The sequence below is a fragment of the Rhincodon typus genome, chromosome 27 (assembly GCF_021869965.1).
Source record: "Rhincodon typus isolate 14 chromosome 27, sRhiTyp1.1, whole genome shotgun sequence".
Lineage (NCBI taxonomy): Eukaryota > Metazoa > Chordata > Chondrichthyes > Orectolobiformes > Rhincodontidae > Rhincodon > Rhincodon typus.
Window position 1 is genome coordinate 41,804,884 of NC_063358.1, and position 19,958 is coordinate 41,824,841.

At 45.4% G+C, this 19,958-nt stretch overlaps 1 protein-coding gene across 1 annotated transcript in view; it reads left to right on the forward strand.

Annotated features, from left to right (window-relative positions):
• The window catches only part of LOC109913044 (collagen alpha-1(XVI) chain-like), a 137,453-nt gene that overhangs the window by 105,179 nt on the left and 12,316 nt on the right, over positions 1–19,958 (forward strand). Inside the window, exons 24-30 of the mRNA XM_048612964.1 lie at positions 4,600–4,653; positions 5,696–5,749; positions 8,275–8,397; positions 15,702–15,809; positions 16,223–16,345; positions 18,729–18,782; positions 18,883–18,924. Of these exons, the coding sequence (XP_048468921.1) occupies positions 4,600–4,653; positions 5,696–5,749; positions 8,275–8,397; positions 15,702–15,809; positions 16,223–16,345; positions 18,729–18,782; positions 18,883–18,924 (558 nt within the window). The remainder of the gene's footprint in view (positions 1–4,599; positions 4,654–5,695; positions 5,750–8,274; positions 8,398–15,701; positions 15,810–16,222; positions 16,346–18,728; positions 18,783–18,882; positions 18,925–19,958) is intronic.

Sequence of the window (19,958 nt, forward strand, 5' to 3'; positions counted from 1 at the left end):
AGTGAAGTTACCTTTGATCTGATTCCATGTACACACCTTGTCCCAGATCTTCAAGATAGTAAGGACTGCCGATGCTGGAGTCAGAGATAACACAGTGTGGAGCTGGAGGAACATGACAGGCCAGGCAGCATCAGAGCAGCAGAAAAACTGATGTTTCGGGTCGGGACCCTTCTTCAGAAATAGGGGAGGGGAAGGGAGCTCTGAAGTAAACAGAGAGAGGAGGGGTGGGGCTGGGGAAGGTAGGTGAGATGGTGATAGGTGAGTGCAGGTAGACAGTGGTGGGGATTGGTCAGTGAGGTGGGAGGAGCGGATAGGTGGGAGAGAAGACAGACAGGTCAAGGAGGCGGGAATGAGAGGGAGGGTTGGTCATGGGATGAGGCCGGGGGTGGGGAGACTTTGAAGCTAGGAAAGTCCACATTGAGACCATTGGGTTGTAGGCTCCCAAGGTGGAATATGAGGTGCTGCTCCTCCAGTTTCCGGGTGGTGTCATTGTGAAACCCAAAAACCCTTCCACATCAGACACCACCTCAAAACCAATATCTATTTCAAGCCCACCGACTCCCACAGCTACCTAGAATACACCCCCTCTCACCCATCTTCCTGCAAGAATGTGATCCCCTACTCCCAATTCCTCTGCCTCCGCCATGTCTGCTCCCAAGATGAGGCGTTCTACTCCCGAAAATCCCAGATGTCCTCCTATTTCAAGGACCACAGCTTCTTCCCTTCAGTGGTCGAAAACGCTCTCAACCACATCTCTTGTGTTTCCCGCACCTCTGCCCTCACATCCCCTCCCCACAACAAAAACAAGGACAGAATTCCCCTTGTCCACACGTATCAACCCACTAACCACCGGATTCAACATATCATTCTCTGCCACTTCCGCCACCTGCAATCTGACCCCACAACAAAGGATATATTTCCCTCCGCACCCCAATCTGCCTTCCGGAGGGATCTCTCTCTCCGCGACTCCCTCGTCTGCTCCACACTTCCCACTAGCCCCACAACCCCCGGCAACCGCAGGAAGTGCTACACCTGCCTCTACACTCACCCCCATCCCAGGAACCAAAAAAAGCCTTCCACATCAGACAGATGTTCACCTGCACATCCGCTAATGTGGTCTACTCCATCCGCTGCTCCCGATGTGGCCTCCTCTACATCAGTGAGACCAAGCGGAGACTCGGAGACCACTTTGTAGAGCACCTGCGCTCTGCTTGTGACAAACGACAACAACTTCCAGTCGCGAACTATTTCAACTCCCTCTCCCACACCTTGGATGACATGTCCATCCTGAGCCTCCTCCAGTGTCACAACGACGCAGGCTGGAAACTGGAGGAGCAACACCTCATATTTCACCTTGGGAGCCTACAGCCCAATAGTCTCAATGTGGACTTTACCAGCTTCAAAATCTCTCCACCCCCGGCCTTATCCCAAGGCCAACCCTCCCTCTCACCCCCGCCTCCTTGACATGTCCCTCTTCTCTCCTACCTATCCGCTCCTCCCAACTCACTGACCAAGTCCCACCACTACCTACCTATACTCATCTTTCACCATCCCACCTACCTTCCCCAACCCCACCCCTCCTCTCTCTATTTATTTCCCAGCTCCATTGTCCCTCTCCATTTCTGAAGAAGGGTCCCGACCCAAAACGTCAGCTTTCCTGCTCTTCTGATGCCGCCTGGCCTGCTGTGTTCCTCCAGCTCCACACTGTGTTGTCCCAGATCTTTCCTATTTGCTGTTCCTTTTGCATTTTTGTAGGCTCCTCTTTTTAGTTTTATTTGGTAACGTACCTCTGGTAAGTAGAGTTTTTGTTGCTTAGGGTTGACCTATTTGAATGTTGAATTTTTGTTTGAATACTTCCTATCAATCTTCTTTGGTTAACAGAGTTGTTCAGTTTACAGTAGACAGTCTCTGTCTCATTTCACTGAAATCAGGCTTACCAAAATCTAGAATCTTTCCAGCGTTTCACAATTCTCAGCTTCATTCAAGACATTGCATTTTATCATATTGTGATGACAATGAGCTAAATACTCACAAACTGTTACATTGTCTCTTAAACCTACCTCAATATTCCTTTTAAGTACATTGCTGCTGTAAATAACCCAGACACAATCAGAAAATTCACTGCCTTTCTGATAGTTTGCATAAATCTGTATGGCAATTAAATTCCCTTTTTATGCACAACTGCTTAAACTATGTGGCTTATTTAATGTCTGCAGTGATGCAATCTACATCTTGACAGATGCTACCAAGGGGTCTAAACAAAACTTTCATGGCAGTCTCAAATGCTTTCTTATTTCACACTGCACTCATAAAATATCTGTTTAGCTCTCTTTATATCCTCTTAACATGGAAGTGATTTCGTCCTTAACCACTTCTCATTTACCATTTTCCTGAAAATTCCCCCATATTGTAACCTAATATTTATGTTCCTTATATTTAAATTGGAAGAGTTTGATGGGGACAGTATAGAAAGAGCTTTACTCTGTACCTAACTCCATGTTAAACCTAACCCTGTGCTGTCCCTGCCCTGGGAGTGTTTGGTGTGGAAGAAACCTTACTCTGTATGTAGCCCCATGCTGTCCCTGACCTGGGAGTGTTAGATTGGGACTTTAAAGCTTGGGGAGCTTTGCTTTTGCTTTAAAAGAGTAAAGGCAGTTTTACTTTCAGGTTAAAAAAGGTAGAGAAAACTTTACTTTCCATTTACCTTTACTTTAAAAGAGTTGAGGAGCTTTATTTGTATTTAACCTGGTGCTGTACCTAACCCTATTTTGTACCTAACCACATGTTATTCCTGTCCTGGGAGTGTCTAATGGAGACAGTGTAGAGGAAGCTTTACTCTGTATCTAACCCCAGCTGTACCTGTCTATGAGTATTTGATGGAAACAATGTAGAGAGAGCTTTGCTCTGTACCTTAACCCATGCTGTTCCTGTCCTGTGAATATCAGATGGGGACAGTATAGAGGAAGCTTAGTCTGTATCTATTACCTTACGGTGTACCTGTCCTGGCACTGTTTGATGGGGGCAGTGTAGCAAGAGCTTTACTTTCAATTCAAGAGTAGAGGAGGTTTAACCTTCAGTTTAAAAGAATAGAGAGGTTTTCACTCTGTGTCTAACTCTACACTGTCCCTGACCTTGAAGTGTTTGATGGTGACAGTGTCAAGGGAGCTTTACTTTCCATTTCCTTCCAGGTTAAAAGAGTAGAGCGCAATTGTCTTTGCATCTAACCCCAAGATGTTCTTGTCTCAGCAGGGTTAGAGTGACAGTGTCAAGGCAGCTTTACTTCCAATCTAAAAGAATAAAGGCTGTTTTATGTTCAAGTTAAAAGAGTAGAGAGAGCTTTATTCTGTACCTAACCCAGTGCTGTACCTGTCCTGGCAGTGTTTGAGACGGTCAGTGCAGAGAAAGCTTTACTCTGTATCCTGTTTGGTGCTGTCCCTGCCTAGGAATGTTAGATGGTGACAGTATAGAGGGAGCTTTAATCTATTTACTACCCTGCACTGTCCCTGCTATCCCTGTCCAGGGAGTATTGGATGGGGACAGCGTAGACAAAGCTTTTGTCTCTATCTGTTAGACTGTGCTGTACCTATCTTGGGACTGTTTGATGAGAACTATGTAGAGGGACCTTTATTCTGTATCTAACCTCATATTGCACTTGTTCCGGGAGTGTTTGACCGGTACAATGTAGAGGAAGCATCACTCTGTATCTATTACCCCGTGTATCTGTACACTCTGTATCTATTATCCTATTAGCAGGATCATTTTCCTCACAAAGTCCACAAGGAGACAGCTTCTTCCTGTTAGCCCGCACCTGGGAAAATAGCAGCCTCAGTGTTCAGGTAAATCCATAACAGAGTCCTATCACTGAGCTGTCGGTCACCCTGAAACTGAACCCTCCTGGCTGCTGCACAAGAGCAAACTGTCCCAGCAGGTGCTTTTGAAATGAAAGTTGAAAAGTCACCTGAAACTGATAGTTCCCACCGCCCAGCCCCTCCTGCCCAACTCCACGAAAGCCCTCAGTCCTTGGGTATCAGGTGCTGGCTACTGGACCTGGTTTACACAGGTGGGTCTTTGCTGGCGTATTGCCTGTGAGGGAAAGCAAAAGCTCAGAATTCCCACTGAGCTCATTTTAATTGACACCCAGGACAGGTAAGAGGAAACCAATCTGCCCCTTCTCCTACAGGCAGTTCTCCAAGATGAACATAGTGGGAGCTGGCCCCTATTCTAATACTGTGGGGAAATAAAATTGAAGATCAGAGAATCTTCTGCACTGAAGGATCCTCCCAGCCATTGTCAGCAACGGTTGTGAACTGCCAAGAGGCACAACCTCAGAATTGTGTGGAAACAGAGGCATCATCAGAAAACTAATCCTTCTCAGTATCCAACAGACAGCCCAACCATTATCACATTCTTAAATGGGGGACCTTGCTGTGTCACTGCGCTTCCACCACTTCAGTGGCTTTATTTCTGAGGGATTTAACTGGCTGTTTGTGCATTTTAAGGATGCCATTAGATTCCGAAAGATGTTAGAGAAAAACACGTCTTTCTTTAGTCTTTTTGTCACCTTTTCCCAAAGTTGTGTTTACTTTTGTCTTGTTAAAGGGGAAACGAGGTAATCAGGGGATCCCAGGGAATGAAGGAGAAAAGGGCAACAAGGTAAGTGTTTGAATCTCCTAACTCGCACTTTTCACCTGAGGCTCAGCTCCAGAATTATTGAACTATTCTCGCACTGATAGAGAATGTTCGGGTCATCAAGTCTCTACTGGCTCTCCTTAGAGCAGTCCAGTCAGTCTCATTCCCCTGGTTTATGATGATGGCCCTGCAGGTTTACTTCCTCCAAGTGCTCTTCCAATTTCCTTTTGAAATTATTATCCATCTGTTCTTCCATTGTCCTTGTGTGTAGTGAGTTCCAGGTCATCACTACTTGTTTCATAAGCCCCCTCCCAGCAGCCCCTCCCCACATGCCCACACACACACACGCACGTGCGCACCCATCAGCCAACATCCTTAAATCTGTCTCCCTTAGCAATTGTACCATCAACAATCGGGAAGAACTTTCCTTCGTCTTCCTTATTTGGATCTGTCGAGATCTTGAACACCTCTTTCAAATCTGTTCTGAATCCTCTTATTTCCATTGAGAACAGCCCCATCAGCTCCTCCACCCTAACTTAGGAGCTAAAAACTCTCAATCACTGAAACCATTTGGGAAACCTCCTCTGCATAATCTCAATCAGAACAGGATGTGGGCTGTAGCCTAACCAGGGCTTTGTAAAGACTCAACATAACATCCCTGCTTTTGTACACTATACCTCCATGCAAGCCAAGATCCCATATTCTCTTAAGAGTAAAGCATTGAGCACTGAAATGTATTTTTTTAATAAAATTGAGCATGTTTTCTGACCTATGGTCTCCATTCTACTTAACCCCTGATCACTGACAACTGGAATCTCAAGGATCAGCAGATACAGGTTGAATTAAAACCCTCATTGACAAGTGGGTTTTCAACTTAGACTGAAGACTGGTTCCTGGGTGAATCCATTACCTGTGGAACTATGATCCAGTCAAAGTTACAACTTTGTGACAGAGAGGGTGAAAAGTAATGGGCTTTTTTTTTAGCTAACAGCTTTTCTCCTTTTTCAAATCTATCCCTGTGTGGCATTGGAGAATGAGTACTTCATCAGCACTCTCTGTTTTTAAGGGTGATCAGGGAGATCGAGGGATCACAGGAGCTCCAGGACCCAAAGGAGAGAAGGTTTGTGTTATGAAGAATTATATTTTGTTTCAGTCTGATTCCTGCTTTGTTCTGCTGCCATCTGTTGGTAACAGACATGACTGGTGGGAAGGTCCTGTTCGCTCTGGAGCCCTGAGGACAGAATTCAAGCTGATGCTGCAGTGCACTTTTGAGAGAATGTTGGAGATTCCCACTTTGGAATGAAACATTAAACCCATCTGATGAGTAAGGAGGACATACAAAATGCCATGACCATATCTGATAGGAGGGGAAATCTCCCTGGTTCCCAGCTAACGTTAATCTCCAAGCCACCATTAATACAAAAGATTGTCTAGTCATTTAACTCATTACCATTGCTGCATGTGATTGGTTGCTGTGATTCCCTACGTCACAACACCTTAAATGTGTTTCATTGACTGTTACTTTACATTCTGAAGTGATGGGAAGTATCTTGTACACTTAACCCTGGAGTGATTGTAACAAGGTCAGCCAGCTGGATCCATAGAATATGAGTTCCCTGATTGGGACTGTTAGCCTGGTCCAATCAGGGAGCCCTGGCTGACAGAGAAGAACAGGAGTGCCAGACATCCCTGTTCACTCTGAAAGTTGGTCCTGAGAGAACTGAACCAGTGGCAAGAACTTTCCTTGTGTAAATAAAGGGTAACTTGGTGACAGGATACCAGCCTCTGTGGAGTTAGTTAAACTCCCCTGCCATGGTGAGTTTGGGAGTGAGGGTGGGGCTGTGTACTTAATGAGGAGGGAAGGTGCTGTTGAGAAACCCTCCCTGCTTTCCCCCTTCTGCTCTGGTTAAGCCTGGGTTACAAAAGCCCATGGATGGCCTTGTCTCCAGTTGAGAAATTGCCCACTCCCAAGGCCCCATCCTGCCACTGCTGATATTAACCTGGTGGTAGGGAGAGAGCTTGTCATGTGGTGAGCACCACAACAGCATACCTATCCTTTTGAATTATGGCCCACACATCCTTGTGCAGATCCACCCACAGCTCCAGAAACTTACTTAGCTGGCTCCTTTTGCACAGTGGGATTGCTTGCAGTCTCAGAGCTGATCGCTGTGTCCCAGCCAGTACGGTGGGGACTGCCAGCCTTCCTATTGGCTGATAGATCTCTAAGGCGGACTTCCTCCTGAGACGGTGGGTGGACAGTTTGCCGTAAGGCCATCAGTGCTGCTCCTGGTGTTTGATTTCTGTAGGGCAGCCATCGCGATCATGGGCAGGCTCCCTCTCAACTCTTCACTGGGGGCATGGGTGTGTGGGATAGGGGTAGCCACAACACCACATAAAGACCACCCAATATTGTATTTGGATACCACTCCCTTTCACAGCTCCCTTGCCCTATGCCCCTTCTCTACGCCTTCCATCACTCCCATTTTACCCACATACCCAGTATGTACTGTGTATATCATCAACAGCTGTGTAGTGACTGGGCCAAGTCCTGAAATGCTCATGATAAAAAGGGCCAGTCCAAACTCCCCTTAAAAAGAAACAGCTCTTAACAACTGTTTAAAAATGTAAGTCTGGCACAACCATTCATGGTATTGATTGAGTAGCTTTTCTTGACTTCATCCTCCTCAGTCTTCCCCAAATAATATTGAAAAACATATCAAAGAAAATTAACTTTTAACTTCTAACCTTGTAAAGATGTCAGTCAGTCACAGGGTAATACTGCCCCTCAAGCTGAGAAAGATACGGGAGCAATTCCATCAAAAAAAGGAACAGCATGGTAGCTCAGTCGTTAGCACTGCTGCCTCACAGCGCCAGGGACCCGGGTTCGATTCCAGCCTCGGGCGACTGTCTGTGTGGAGTTTGCACATTCTCCCCGTGTCTGCGTGGGTTTCCTCCGTGTGCTCTGGTTTCCTCCCACAGTCCAAAGATGTGCAGGTTAGGGTGGATTGGCCATGCTAAATTTCCCATAGTGCCCAGGGATGTTTAGGTTAGGTGGGTTAGACATGGGAAATGTAGGGAAATGGGTCTGGGCGGGATGCTCTTTGGAGGGGCGGTGTGGACTTGTTGGGCCGAATGGCCTGTTTCCACACTGTAAGGATTCTATGATACATCCTGCTTGACTGAGTACATCTTGGAGATCAGCCAAGCTTTCATAATGAAACCATCTGGAGAAACAGAGGTCTGACCATCTGTTTCTGTCAGTGTAACTGGTAAATGGCCCCCATAAATGCCAGTGGCGGGCAGTGAGGGGGGGCTGGGGGCAGTGAGGAAGGTGGCAGCAACGGAGGGGGGGGCAGTGAGGAGGGAGGCGGGAGCAGGGGCCAGTGAGGTAGACGGCAGAGGGGGAGGCATCACGGGATGAAGCGAGCGAGGAAGCAGGAATGGCAGTGAGGGAGATAGGTAAAACGAAGGATTTAAGTAGAATGGTATATTAGAAGCTGCATATCCATAGCCATAAAGCAATGAACCCACAGTACCATCAGTGAATGAGTTTGTGAGTGAATTCTGGGTGGCTGTGCGTGCGTGGGGACCGGTACTGCTGTGGTGTCGGGCACTGACAGCATTGTCTTTCTGTTTATGATCCAGGGCGATGGATGTGGGCTCTGCCCAACTGCTCAAGTGGCTCACCTTAAAGTAAGCGCCCCAGATGATGGAAACGGGAGTCAGTTCGAAAAACAACCTGCACACCTTATCCAGCCTGGAATCAAGGTGAGGAATTCTGGCAAGGTGAACAATGCTGTCTGTGCGTCCATCATCGTCTGAGATTGGGAACGATTCCATCAAATCTGTGCAATTGGAACAATTAACATCTTTCTGACCTTTTTTAATTCACTCATGGAATGAGAGTGTCCCTGACTGGGTTAACATTTATTGCCCATCTCTAATTACCCTTGAATTGAATGGCTGCTGGGCCATTTAATAGTCAACCACACATTACAGTGGGTCTGGAGTCACATGTAGGCCAGACCAGGTAAAAACGGCAGATTTCCTTCCCTAAAGGACCAGGTGAGTTTTTATGAGAGTCAGTAGTGATTACATAATCACCATTGGACTCATTTTTAGTTCCAGATTTTTTTTATTATTTATTGTATATTTAATCATTTGCCATGGTGGGATTCGAAACCATGTCTCTAGAGCATTGACCTGGGCCCTTTGGGTGGTGAGGAATGTACTCGTGACTCCAGGAACATCACTGGGAAATCATGGTTTATTGTCTCCATGATCCAAGAAGGTGACTCTGCCCCTGGTTTGCACAAGGTTGTTGTGAATTCGAGATCACATGAGGTCCCCATTATCCCAAGCTCTCATACAACCAGCAATCAACAGAAATAGGTTTCCCCGCTCTGGGAACTTATTGTGCAGTCACCTCTCTCTCTCCTTTTGATCAAAAGTCCCTGATATTTAAGAGCAGCCCTGGCCTCAATCAGCACATTCGTATAACCAGCACCCCTCCTCATTTCCTGTGCGATCAGGGTATTCGGGAGTTTACCGTACTCCTCCCTCCTTCATGTGTAGGTAAAATACCATTTTGTTGTTGCAGAACTGCAGTCAGATTTAACTGCACTGTAACTAAATATCAGCAACAGGTCATTAGTCTGGGGAAGCGTGTGATCCCTGATGGATGGAACAGTGATGTCCATCTCGCAGGAGGATGAGTGAAATCTGATTTGACTTAAGACCTGGGAAAGGCAGATTAGAACATAGAACTGTACAGCATAGGAATGGACCCTTCCGCCCACAATGTTGTACTGCACATGACGCCAAATGAAACTAATCCCTTCAGCCTGCCCTTTGTCCATATCCCTCTGTTCCTTGCATGTTCATGTGCTTATCCAAAAGTCTCTTAAATGCACCTGTTGTATCTGCCTCTACCATCATCCCTGACAGTGTGTTCCAAACTCCTATCACACTCTGTGTAAATACATTCCCCTCACGTCTCCTTTGAACTTTCCCCCTCTCTCATTAAATACATGTTTAGTATGTTTAGTAATATACATTTAAACTTTGGGACAAAGACTCAGAAGATCAACCCTATCTATCAATCACATCATTTTACAGACTTCTATCAAGTCTCCCCTCAGCCTTTGCTGCTCCAGAGGAAACAACCCAAGTATTTCTAACCTTTCCTTATAGCTCATACCCTCTAATCCAGGCACCCTCTTCTGCACCCTCATCAAAGCCTCCACATCCTTCCTGTAATGTGGGGACCAGAATTGAACGTAATACTCTAAATGTGGACTAACCAAAGTCTTGTAAAGCTGCAACATGACATCCTGACTCTTGTACTCAATTCCTGGACCATTAAAGGCAAACATGCCATATGCCTTCTTTACCACCCTATCTACTTGCATGGCTACTTTCAGGGAGTTATGGACTTGAAGCTCCAAGATCCCTCTGTACATCAATGCTGTTCAGGGTCCTGCCATTAACTGTATAGTTTTCCTTAGCACGTGATCTCCCAAAGTGCAGCATAGTGTAGGTTAGATGGGCTTCAGGTTGGTTGGACAGGTCGGCGCAACATCGAGGGCCAAAGGGCCTGTACTGCGCTGTAATGTTCTATGTTCTATGTTCTATCTCACACTTACCCGGATTAAACTCCATCCGCCATTTCTCTGTCCATATCTGTAACTGATCTATATCTCGCTGAATCCTTCGACAACCTTCTACATTATCCTCAGCTCCATCGACCTTTGTATCATCTGCAAACTTACTAACCCACACATCTACATTTACATCTATGTCATTTATATATATCACAAACAGCAGAGGTCTCAGTACGGATCTCTGCGGAACACTACTAGTCATGGACGTCCAGCCAGAGAAATACTCTGCCACCACTTCCCTCTGCCTTCTATGGGCAAGCCAATTCTGAATCCACGTGGCCAAATCATCTTAATCTTCTGGATGAGCCTACCATGAGGGACCTTGTCAAAAGCCTGTCTAAAATCCACCTAGAAACGTCCACTGCTCTACCCTCATTGATCACCTTTGTCACCTCCTCAAAAAATACTGTCAGATATTAAGATACTAGGAACTGTGGAGCGGTTTGGGAGGACGGTTACAAAGATCATCTAAGAGCTAATGGATAGATACAAAAATAATTATAAAGTAGACATACACAATGCTGCGACTGTGCCCTAGTGGTGGAGGGAGTCAGTGTTGAAGGTAGTGGATGGGTCATGATCAAATGGGCTGGAGTTGTTGTTGGAGCTGCACTCATCCAGGCAAATGGCGAGTACTCTACCACACCCCTGACTCGTGTCTTGCAGCCTGGGGAGTCAGGAGGTGAGTTACTCATGATAGAATTGCTAATCTGTGACTTGATCATATAGCCACTGTGTTTATGTAGTGAGTCAGTTTCTGGTCAACAGGGCATAACCCCCTCCAACCCTCACCCGGGATATTGATAGTGAGGGATTCAATGATGGTAATTGAATCTGAAGAAGCTAAGGTTAGATTCTCTCTTGCTGGAGATGGTCATTGCTTGGCATTTGTGCTGCATGAATGTTACTTGCCATTTAGTGCACAAGCCCGAATGTTATCCAGGTCCTGCGGTATGTGGACACAGATTGTTTCAGTACCTGAGGAGTCACAAATTATTCTGAGCATTGTGCAGTCATCAACAAACATCCACCCTTATGATGGAGGAAATAACTGAAGATGGATTAAGGGCACCACCCTGAGGAAATGGAAGTCTGTGACTTCAACTACCACCAGCTCTGGAGGTGTGTTGTAACAAGTCTGGACAGGTTGATTAAAAACGTTGTCCCTGAGGACCAGAGATGTCCTGGAACTGAGGTGACTGATCTCCAACAACCAAAACCACATTCGTTTGTGCAAGGTATAATTCCAACCAGCAGAGAGTTTGCCCCCATTTCCCACTGATTCCAGTTTTCCTGGAGCTCCTTGATGTCACACTCAGTCGAATGTCAAGGGCTGTCACTCCTACCTCACTTCTGGAATTCAACTCTGATCTCCATGCACAAAGCAAAACTTTAATGAGGTGAGCAGCTGAGTGGTCCTGGCCGAACAAAAACTGGGGGGTGCCACTGAGCAGATGATCACCTGCTAAGCAGATGTTAGCACTGTTAATGACACCTTCCATCACTTCACTGATAATTGAGAGTAGACTGAGGTGGTAATCAGTGGGATAGATTTGTCCTGTTTTTGTGTACAGGACATAAAATTTTGCGCATGGTCGAGTGGATACCAGTGTTGTAACTGTACTAGAACTTCTTGGCTAGGGGCACAACATGTTCTGGAGCACAAGTCTTCAGTCCTATTGCTGGAATGTTGTCATGACCTGTAGTCTTTGCAGTATCCAGTGCTTGTAACAATTTCTTGATATCACGTGGAGTGAATTGAATTGGCTGAAGACTGGTATCTGTGACGCTGGGGACCACTGGAGGAGGCCGAGATGGATCATCCACTTGGCATTTCTGACTGAAGATTGCTGTGAATGCTTTAGCCTTATCTTTCACACTGATGTGCTGGGCTCTTCCATCATTGAGGATGGGGATATTTGTGGAGCCTCCTCCTCCAGTGAGTTGTTTAATTGTTCCCCACTATTCACGACTGGATGTGGCAAGATTGCTGAGCTTAGATCTGATCTGTTGGTTGTGGGATCGCTTAGCTCTGTCTATTACTTGCTGCTTTCGCTGTTAGGCGTGCAAGTAGTCCTGTTTGGTGGCTACACCAGGTTGATACCTCATCTTCAGGTATTACCTGGTGCTGCTCCTGGCATGCCCTCCTGCAATTTTCATTGAACCAGGGTTGATCCCCTGGCTTGATGGGAATGGTTGAGTGAGGGATATGTCGGGCCATGAGGTTACAGATTGTGCTGGAATATAATTCTGTTACTACTGATGGCCCATGGGGTTGGGTTTGCTGTCCTTGCGCCAATTCCATATGCTCAGTCTGGTTTTGTGTATTTTTTTAGGTGTTGTAGTGATTAGACATAATTGGCTGTCTTGCTAGGTTATTTCAGAAGGCTAGGCCAGCATTTATTGACCATCCTTAATTGCTCCGAGGGCAGTTAAGAGTCAGCTGTGTTATTGTGACATGGAGTCATATGTAGGCCAGGCCAGGTAGGGATGGCAGGTTTCCTTCCCTAAAGGAACCAGGTGGATTTTCCAACCATTGACAGTGGTTACAGGGTCACTATTAGTGAAGATTTGTTAAATAAATTCAAATCCCACAAGTTGCCACAATGGGATTTATCTCCAGAATGTTAATCTAGGGCCCGGGTTACTAGTTTAGTGTCCGATACTCCAGTGCCGTGATCTATTCTGATAATTCCTTTAACCATTTTAAATGCATCATTTAAATGCTTCAATTGGATCATTCCTTCAGTTTCAAATTCCAGAAAGTACAAACTTAGTCTATATAATTCTCCTCCTACTTCAAGATTTATAGCCCTTTTTTTTAATTATTCATGGGATGTGGGCATTGCCGGCTGGGCCAGCCTTCAATGCCCATCTCTAGTTGTGAGCTGCCTACTTAAGAACTGCAGTATTTGTTCGAGATGAAGTTCCAGGATTGTTGGTTGAGAGAGTGAATGTTTAAAGCAGACTGCTTTGTCCTGGATGGTATTGAACTTCTTGAATCAGAGCCACAGAATTATTGTAGTGCAGAAGGAGGCCTTTCAGCCCATCATGCCTGCATTGCTTCTCATACCCTGTGCAAATCTCCTGCCTTTTCCCCAAATCTCTGAACACCATATCTATCCGAATAATTATCCAATGCTTCTTAAATGCCTCAATTGAAACTGCCTTCTCCCTTTTTCTCAAGTCAACCATGCTTCATTTGCACATCACTTAAGGCTGTGCCCTCTTGTTCTTGTTTCTTGTACAATAGGGAATGGCTTTAGTCTATCTACTCTATCCAGCTCATTCATAATTTTGAAAACCGCTATCAAATCTTCTCTCAGGCTTCTTTCCAAGGAGAGCAGTCTCAACCTCTTCAATACATCCTTGTAACTGAAGTTTCTCATTCTAGAACTTTTCCAGTAAATTGCTTCTACACTCCCTCCAGTGTATTCACATCCTTCCTATAATGTGGCACCCACAACCAGACACACTACTCCAGCTAATGTCTAACAAGCATCTTGTATAGGTTCACCATCACCTCCTTGCTCTATTACTCTCTGTCTCTATTGATAAAGCTGAGTACAGTATATATCTGATTAACTGCTCTCTCCATCTGTCCTGTCACCTTCAATGATCTGTGCACAAAATGGCCCAGGTCCCTCTCCTCCTGCACCCCCTTTGGAATTTTACCCTCTATATTGTCTTTCAATGTTCTTCCTGCCAAAGTACATCACCTCCCATTTCACTTCACTGAAATTCATCTGCCACCTATCTGCCCACTCCACCAATTTTGTGATGTTCTTTTGGAGTTCCTCACTGGTTGCAATTCTTCCAAGTTTAGTGTCATCTGCAAACTTGGAGATTGTCTCCTGCACACCAAGATCCAGATCATTATTATGTATAATGTAAAAGGTCCCGATGCCGACCCCTAGGGACCTCAACTGCAAACCTTCCTCCAGCCTGGAAAATATCCATTGACCATGACTCTGTTTCCTATCGTTCAGCCAATTTTAGAACCATGTTGTCACTGTCACTTCTTTACCTTTTCAATATTTTTGGAGTTGCCCTGATCCTAAATGGAAAGTATCCCATCACATTCCTGAATTTTTGCATTGCAGATAGTGGAGAGGGTTTGGGATGTCAGGAGATGAGAGTTCCCAGTTTCTGACCTGTCTAGTTGACACTGCACAATGTTGCTGATCCACTTCAGTTTGTGGTCAATGGAACCACAGGATATATTGCTGGTGGTTATGATGGTAAGGAGAGGTGATTCCACTCCTCAGATTGAAGATGGTCCAAACCTTGTGTGGTGTGTAAATTTCTTTGTGTTTAGGATTTGAATGTCGTGGGACCCCAGACAAATCGCTCAGCTCTTCCACCTTGTAACCCTTTATTATAACTATCCTGTTATAATCGGTTACACTGTCAATAATACGTCGTGAGATGGAACCAGCGAGTCACATTTAGCCTGATATTTGGAATAAGCACACATAGATCTGTATCTTCACCACCTTCCAGCAGTGGAACCCCAGTTTACCCAATGGTTTGGGAATTCTGGAAGAGATCCAGCTTCCCCAAGGGGAGGCAATGGCCTAGTGGCTATCCAGAGACCCAGATAATGTTCTGGGGACCTGGGTTCAAATCCTGCCACAGCAGATGGTGGAATTTGAATTCAATAAAATATCTGGAATTAAGAGTCTAATGATGACCGTGAATCCATTGTCGATTGTTGAGAAAACACCCAGCTGGTTCACTAATGTCCTTTAGGGAGGGAAACTGCAATTCTTACATGGTCTGGCCTACATGCGACTCCAGACCCACAGTAATTACCCTCTTGGCAATTAGAGGTAAGCAATAAATGCTGTCTATCCAGCAATGCCCTCATCGCAAAAAAAACAACAAATGCCTGTGTGTGCCAGACTTGTGTGATTAAATTAATGTGAAGGCCAGTAACTTCCCCACCCAAACCATAGCATCTTGCTCTCCAGCTCCAACCTCTCCCTGGAAAAATACCTGACTGGGTGGAGAGGAGATGAACTTTCCTATCCTAGACACGTGTACCTTTTTATATTAGTTATGTCTCTGCAAAGAGCTTTTCTCTAGGCTCCCAGGAATAATAAAAACGTAAATGGCTGCTGTTGACGGTGTGACCAACACAGTGAGGACTTTGGAGTTAAATTCCAATTCAATGGGTGTGTAAACATAGAAACAAGGAGCCAGAGTAGGCCATTTCAACCCTTCGAGCCCACATTTACTATGTGATCATTGCTAATCCTCTATCTCAATGCCGTATTCCTGCTTTCTAATCCTACTATTTGATGCCTTTAGAATCTAAAAAAAGTCTATCTTTCTTGAATGTATAATCTGTATATTCACATATTTTATTTGAATTTTACGTTGACCGACGTAATCCTGTTCATTTAGGGTGATCCAGGACCAAAGGGTGACAGAGGAGAGCCGGGTGAGAAAGGAATTCCGGGTATTCCTGGGATCCCAGGGACACTGGGCCGTCATGGGCTGAAAGGGGAAAAGGTGAGTCAGCAAATTATCATCGGCCCTTACCAGAGCTGAGCCACAGCACAAAGGAGGGGGGCAGGGACGGATCTGTTTTAGACCTCATTTAGAGAAACTGTCTGATCCTGGGCATCGCACCTCAGAAAGTACATATTCACCTGGAGAGAGTCCAGAGCAGATTTATCCGAATAATACTGGGGCTATAAAAATTAAATTACACTTGCTGGTTTCATAATGTGAATTACGTTCCCTTGAACATCAAATATTGTTGGGTGGTCTGATCAAAATCCTTCAATAATTCATCAGGCTCATTATTCATCCTGTTTCTGTCGATCTGGTGATCTGCCCAAGCCTGTCCATTGAGAGTTATGATTTTGCCAGGTTTAATGTGATGAATATTGTCTGGACTAATGCCTTATTCTCTTGTGCAGGGGGATCAGTGTGACGTTTGCCCCACCATTCCAGAAGACTTCAAAGATGTAATCGGACTTCCGGGGAAACCAGGCCCTCCAGGAGACCCTGGACCACCGGGGACAGGAGAGCCTGGAATACATGTGAGGCCAAGTCACTAAAACAAGCCCTTGAAGTGTACAGAGAGTACGCCACTGGATAGGTTCTATAGAGCTTAGTGTTATGCACAACACTGGGCTGTGTGTCTCTAAATATACAGTCTCCATTTCTCCCTCAGCCCCTGCTTTTATTTCTCAGGCTCAGATCTCATTTCCTTTGACCCATAGTTTCTTGTACCTGATGTGTTTCTACCTACGTGATACCAGGGCAATGCTGATGACCCTCTGCATTTTTCAGTCCAGTGGGATTGTAGCCCAGTCACAGTCCAGGTGAATCACTCACCTATCTCACTGCTGCCAAAAGGTGGCACCAAGTGGTCTGCAAAGCCTGCCCTTTTATGATAATTCAAAGGGCCACAGGCTGGTCTGTGAATGGGGTGAAGCAAAGCCAGAAAGCCAAGGAGAAAGTAAAATTAATTTAATGATAATTCCCAAAAGACACAGTGATGCCAATATGAAGATCATTAATGCCATGACTTACCAAGATGATGGCCAGGAGCTGAGCTGTGGTTTTCCTGGGAACAGGAACAGTGCCATAGCAATACAGAATCATCCAGTAGCAGGCACAGAGTCTCAGTGACACAGTGCTGGGTAGCTCACTGCAAACTCATCTGACCTCAGGAAGAAAGTAACGCACCAGGAGAAAAAAGTCAATAAATTTGCTTCATAATCCCCAAGCTTCTGCTGTTTGTCCCACATGAAGTGCCCTAATGATCTGGGGAGACATCAGCTTGGAGCCAGTATTGTGTGGTGAGTTAGCTCAGGTGGCTGGATGGCTCACTTGTGATACCTGAGAGATGCCAACAGCATGGGTTCAATTCCTGCACTGGCTAAGGTTACCATGGAGTACTCTCCTTCTCAACCTTCCCTTGCCTAAGACGCCTCAGATTAAACCACCATTGATCATCTCTCTCTAATGAGAGAGCAGCCCTATGGCCTAGTAAAACTATGGTGACTTTACGTTTGTGGGATTGTCTCAGAGTTTCTCTAAACTGGCTTCAGTAATTTGAGGTGCATGAGGACATTTGTAAGGTGGTGTGTGTGTGGTTGTCCTGATTTTATGGTTATCACACATTCCTCCCTGGGGTGAGTTACCAGGCAGAATGGGGATTGTAAAATTATACACTGTGCCTCTCATGCCAACTGGCTCACCTCCACTATAATTCTACTAATTAATACCCACATTCGGGCTTTCTTCAATCAGCATGGCGATTTAACCTCTGGTGAGAGAGGTCCATACCATCTATGCAGCCCAGCAGGTCTCATTGGTTGGGCTGGTGGATAGTCAAGGGTTAGTACCTACTTGAAGAGCAATTTGTATCCATCAAATATCTCTCTCAAGATCTTCCCACTCCCCAGCTATTCTCTCCAGTTTAGCTTCCTCAGCCCTCTTGTCCTTCTCGCTGGGGCCATGTGGCACCAGACTCATCCTTGTTCCAGGCTCCATTAGAACTTACTTTCTACAATGACTCACTGTAATCCCAGCAGTGTCCACTGATTCAAGTGACACAGTTTTGACCTGGAAAAACGAGCCTGATGGCTAATGAAATTGCCATGGAGTCAGCTGGCCAAGTTCAGACAAGCCGACTCCTGACGTTCACACCAATTCTGTGTGACTCTGTGAGTTTCTTTTTAATTCATTCATGCTGGCTAGACCAGCATTTATTACCTGTCCCCAGTTGCCCTTGAGAAGCTGGTGGTGGGTTGCCTTCTTGAACCACTGCAGTCAATGTGTTGTTGGTAGACCCAAAATGCTATTAGGGAGGGAACTCCAGGATTTTAACCCAGCAACAGTGAAGAAACGGTGATAAATTCCCAAGTCAGAGTGGTGATTGGTTTGGATTGGAACTTGTAGGTGGCGGTGTTCCCATGTCCTTTGCCCTTCTACATAGAAGTGGTCATGAACTTGAATGGCTGGTTTGTGATGCAGAGATAGCTAAAGAATTTCTGCAGCATGTCCTGTAGATAGTACACACTGCTGTTATTGAGCGTTGGTGGTGGAGGGAGTGGATGCTTGTGGATGTAGTGCCAATCAAGCGGGCTGCTTTGTCCTGAATGGCGTCAAGCTTCTTGAGTGTTGTTGGAGCTAGACACATCCAGGCAAGTGGGGAGTATTCCATCACACTCCTGACTTATATGCAGCTGTAAATATGTAATTGTCTCTGCCTCACCCCTGGTGAAGAAGTAATGGGTGAGATACAAATATGGGTAGGGAAGGGGATGGGAGAAGACTTCAGATCCATTGGGAATGTCACAACAAACATTGGTGTCTTCAGGAAAATAAAGGAGACCATTAAGAGTAAACAAGTGCGTGTATGTGTCAAAAAACCTGACGTTTTAATAACTTGCTAATACTGGGTTTACTCAGGGCGAACCAGGACTGCAGGGATTAACGGGATCTCCTGGAATGAAGGGTGAAAAGGTATGTGTGAGATCTCTCCACTCCAGCTTAATGCTGTCGTTTGCTTGTTGCAGCTTCATGTGATTAATGTGCTAATGTTTGATTCCCTGATGTTTGACAGGGCCAGGCAGGTACCCCAGGGAGAGGATTGCCCGGAGTGCCGGTGAGTAAATATTTATATGGTGCCCCCACCAATATCATGAAATGTCATAGGGCACTTCACAGAAGTGTTTATAAACAAAATGTGACAGTGAATAAGATGATATTGGATCAGGTGAGCAAAGGTCGAATCAAACCCGTTTTAAGGAGCATCTTAAAGGAGAGGTGAGGACTATATTCACTAGAGTTTAGAAGAATTAGGGGGATCTCATAGAAATCTATAAAATTCTAACAGGACTGGACAGGGTAAACACAGGAAGGATGTTCCCCGTGACTGGGGAATCCAGAACCAGGACCACAGTCCATCTAGGACTGAGATGGTGAGATGTTTCTTCATCCAGAGAGGACTGAGTCACTGCCACAGAAAGTGACTGAGGCCAAAACACTGAATGTTTTCAAGAAGAAATTGGATGTACAGCAAACTCCATTTTAACTGGCACCTTATGAATCAGCACTCTTGATAAGCCGGCAAAAATTATATACCTGAAATACCGGACGTTTACTGCAATATCGCAGTCTCTGCAACGTCAGAGTAGGCAGTTGAAGGTGCAAGTCAGAAAGCTTTCTGCTGGTAGGTTTTATGCAACTTTGCCTTACATTATTATTTACACTTTAACGGTGATGTGTATGCCCCCGCATTACTTTAGTGTGTGTGTGTTTTTATATCGATGATGTGGACGTCTCGATCAGCTGTCACACTTTGTCCCATTGGTACTGGTTAATAAAAGGTTTGCTATAGTTCCGAGAATTGCAAGGATCAAAGGGTATTGGGAGAAAATGGGAACAGGGTACAGGGTTGGATGATCAGCTACAATCCTATTGAATGGCAGAGCAGGCTCAAAGAACTGAATGGCCTATTCCTGCTCCTATTTTCAATGTTTCTATGAAAGTGAGGTAGTGAGGGTTAGGGACAGACTTCCTTGGCAACTGAAGACAAAGGTCAAGTGGTAAACATTGGGTGATAGATTACCAGTGAGGCTGTGGAGGGATTTTAAAACAACAATGAGAATTTTAAAATTTCACCATTGTCCGGTTTTG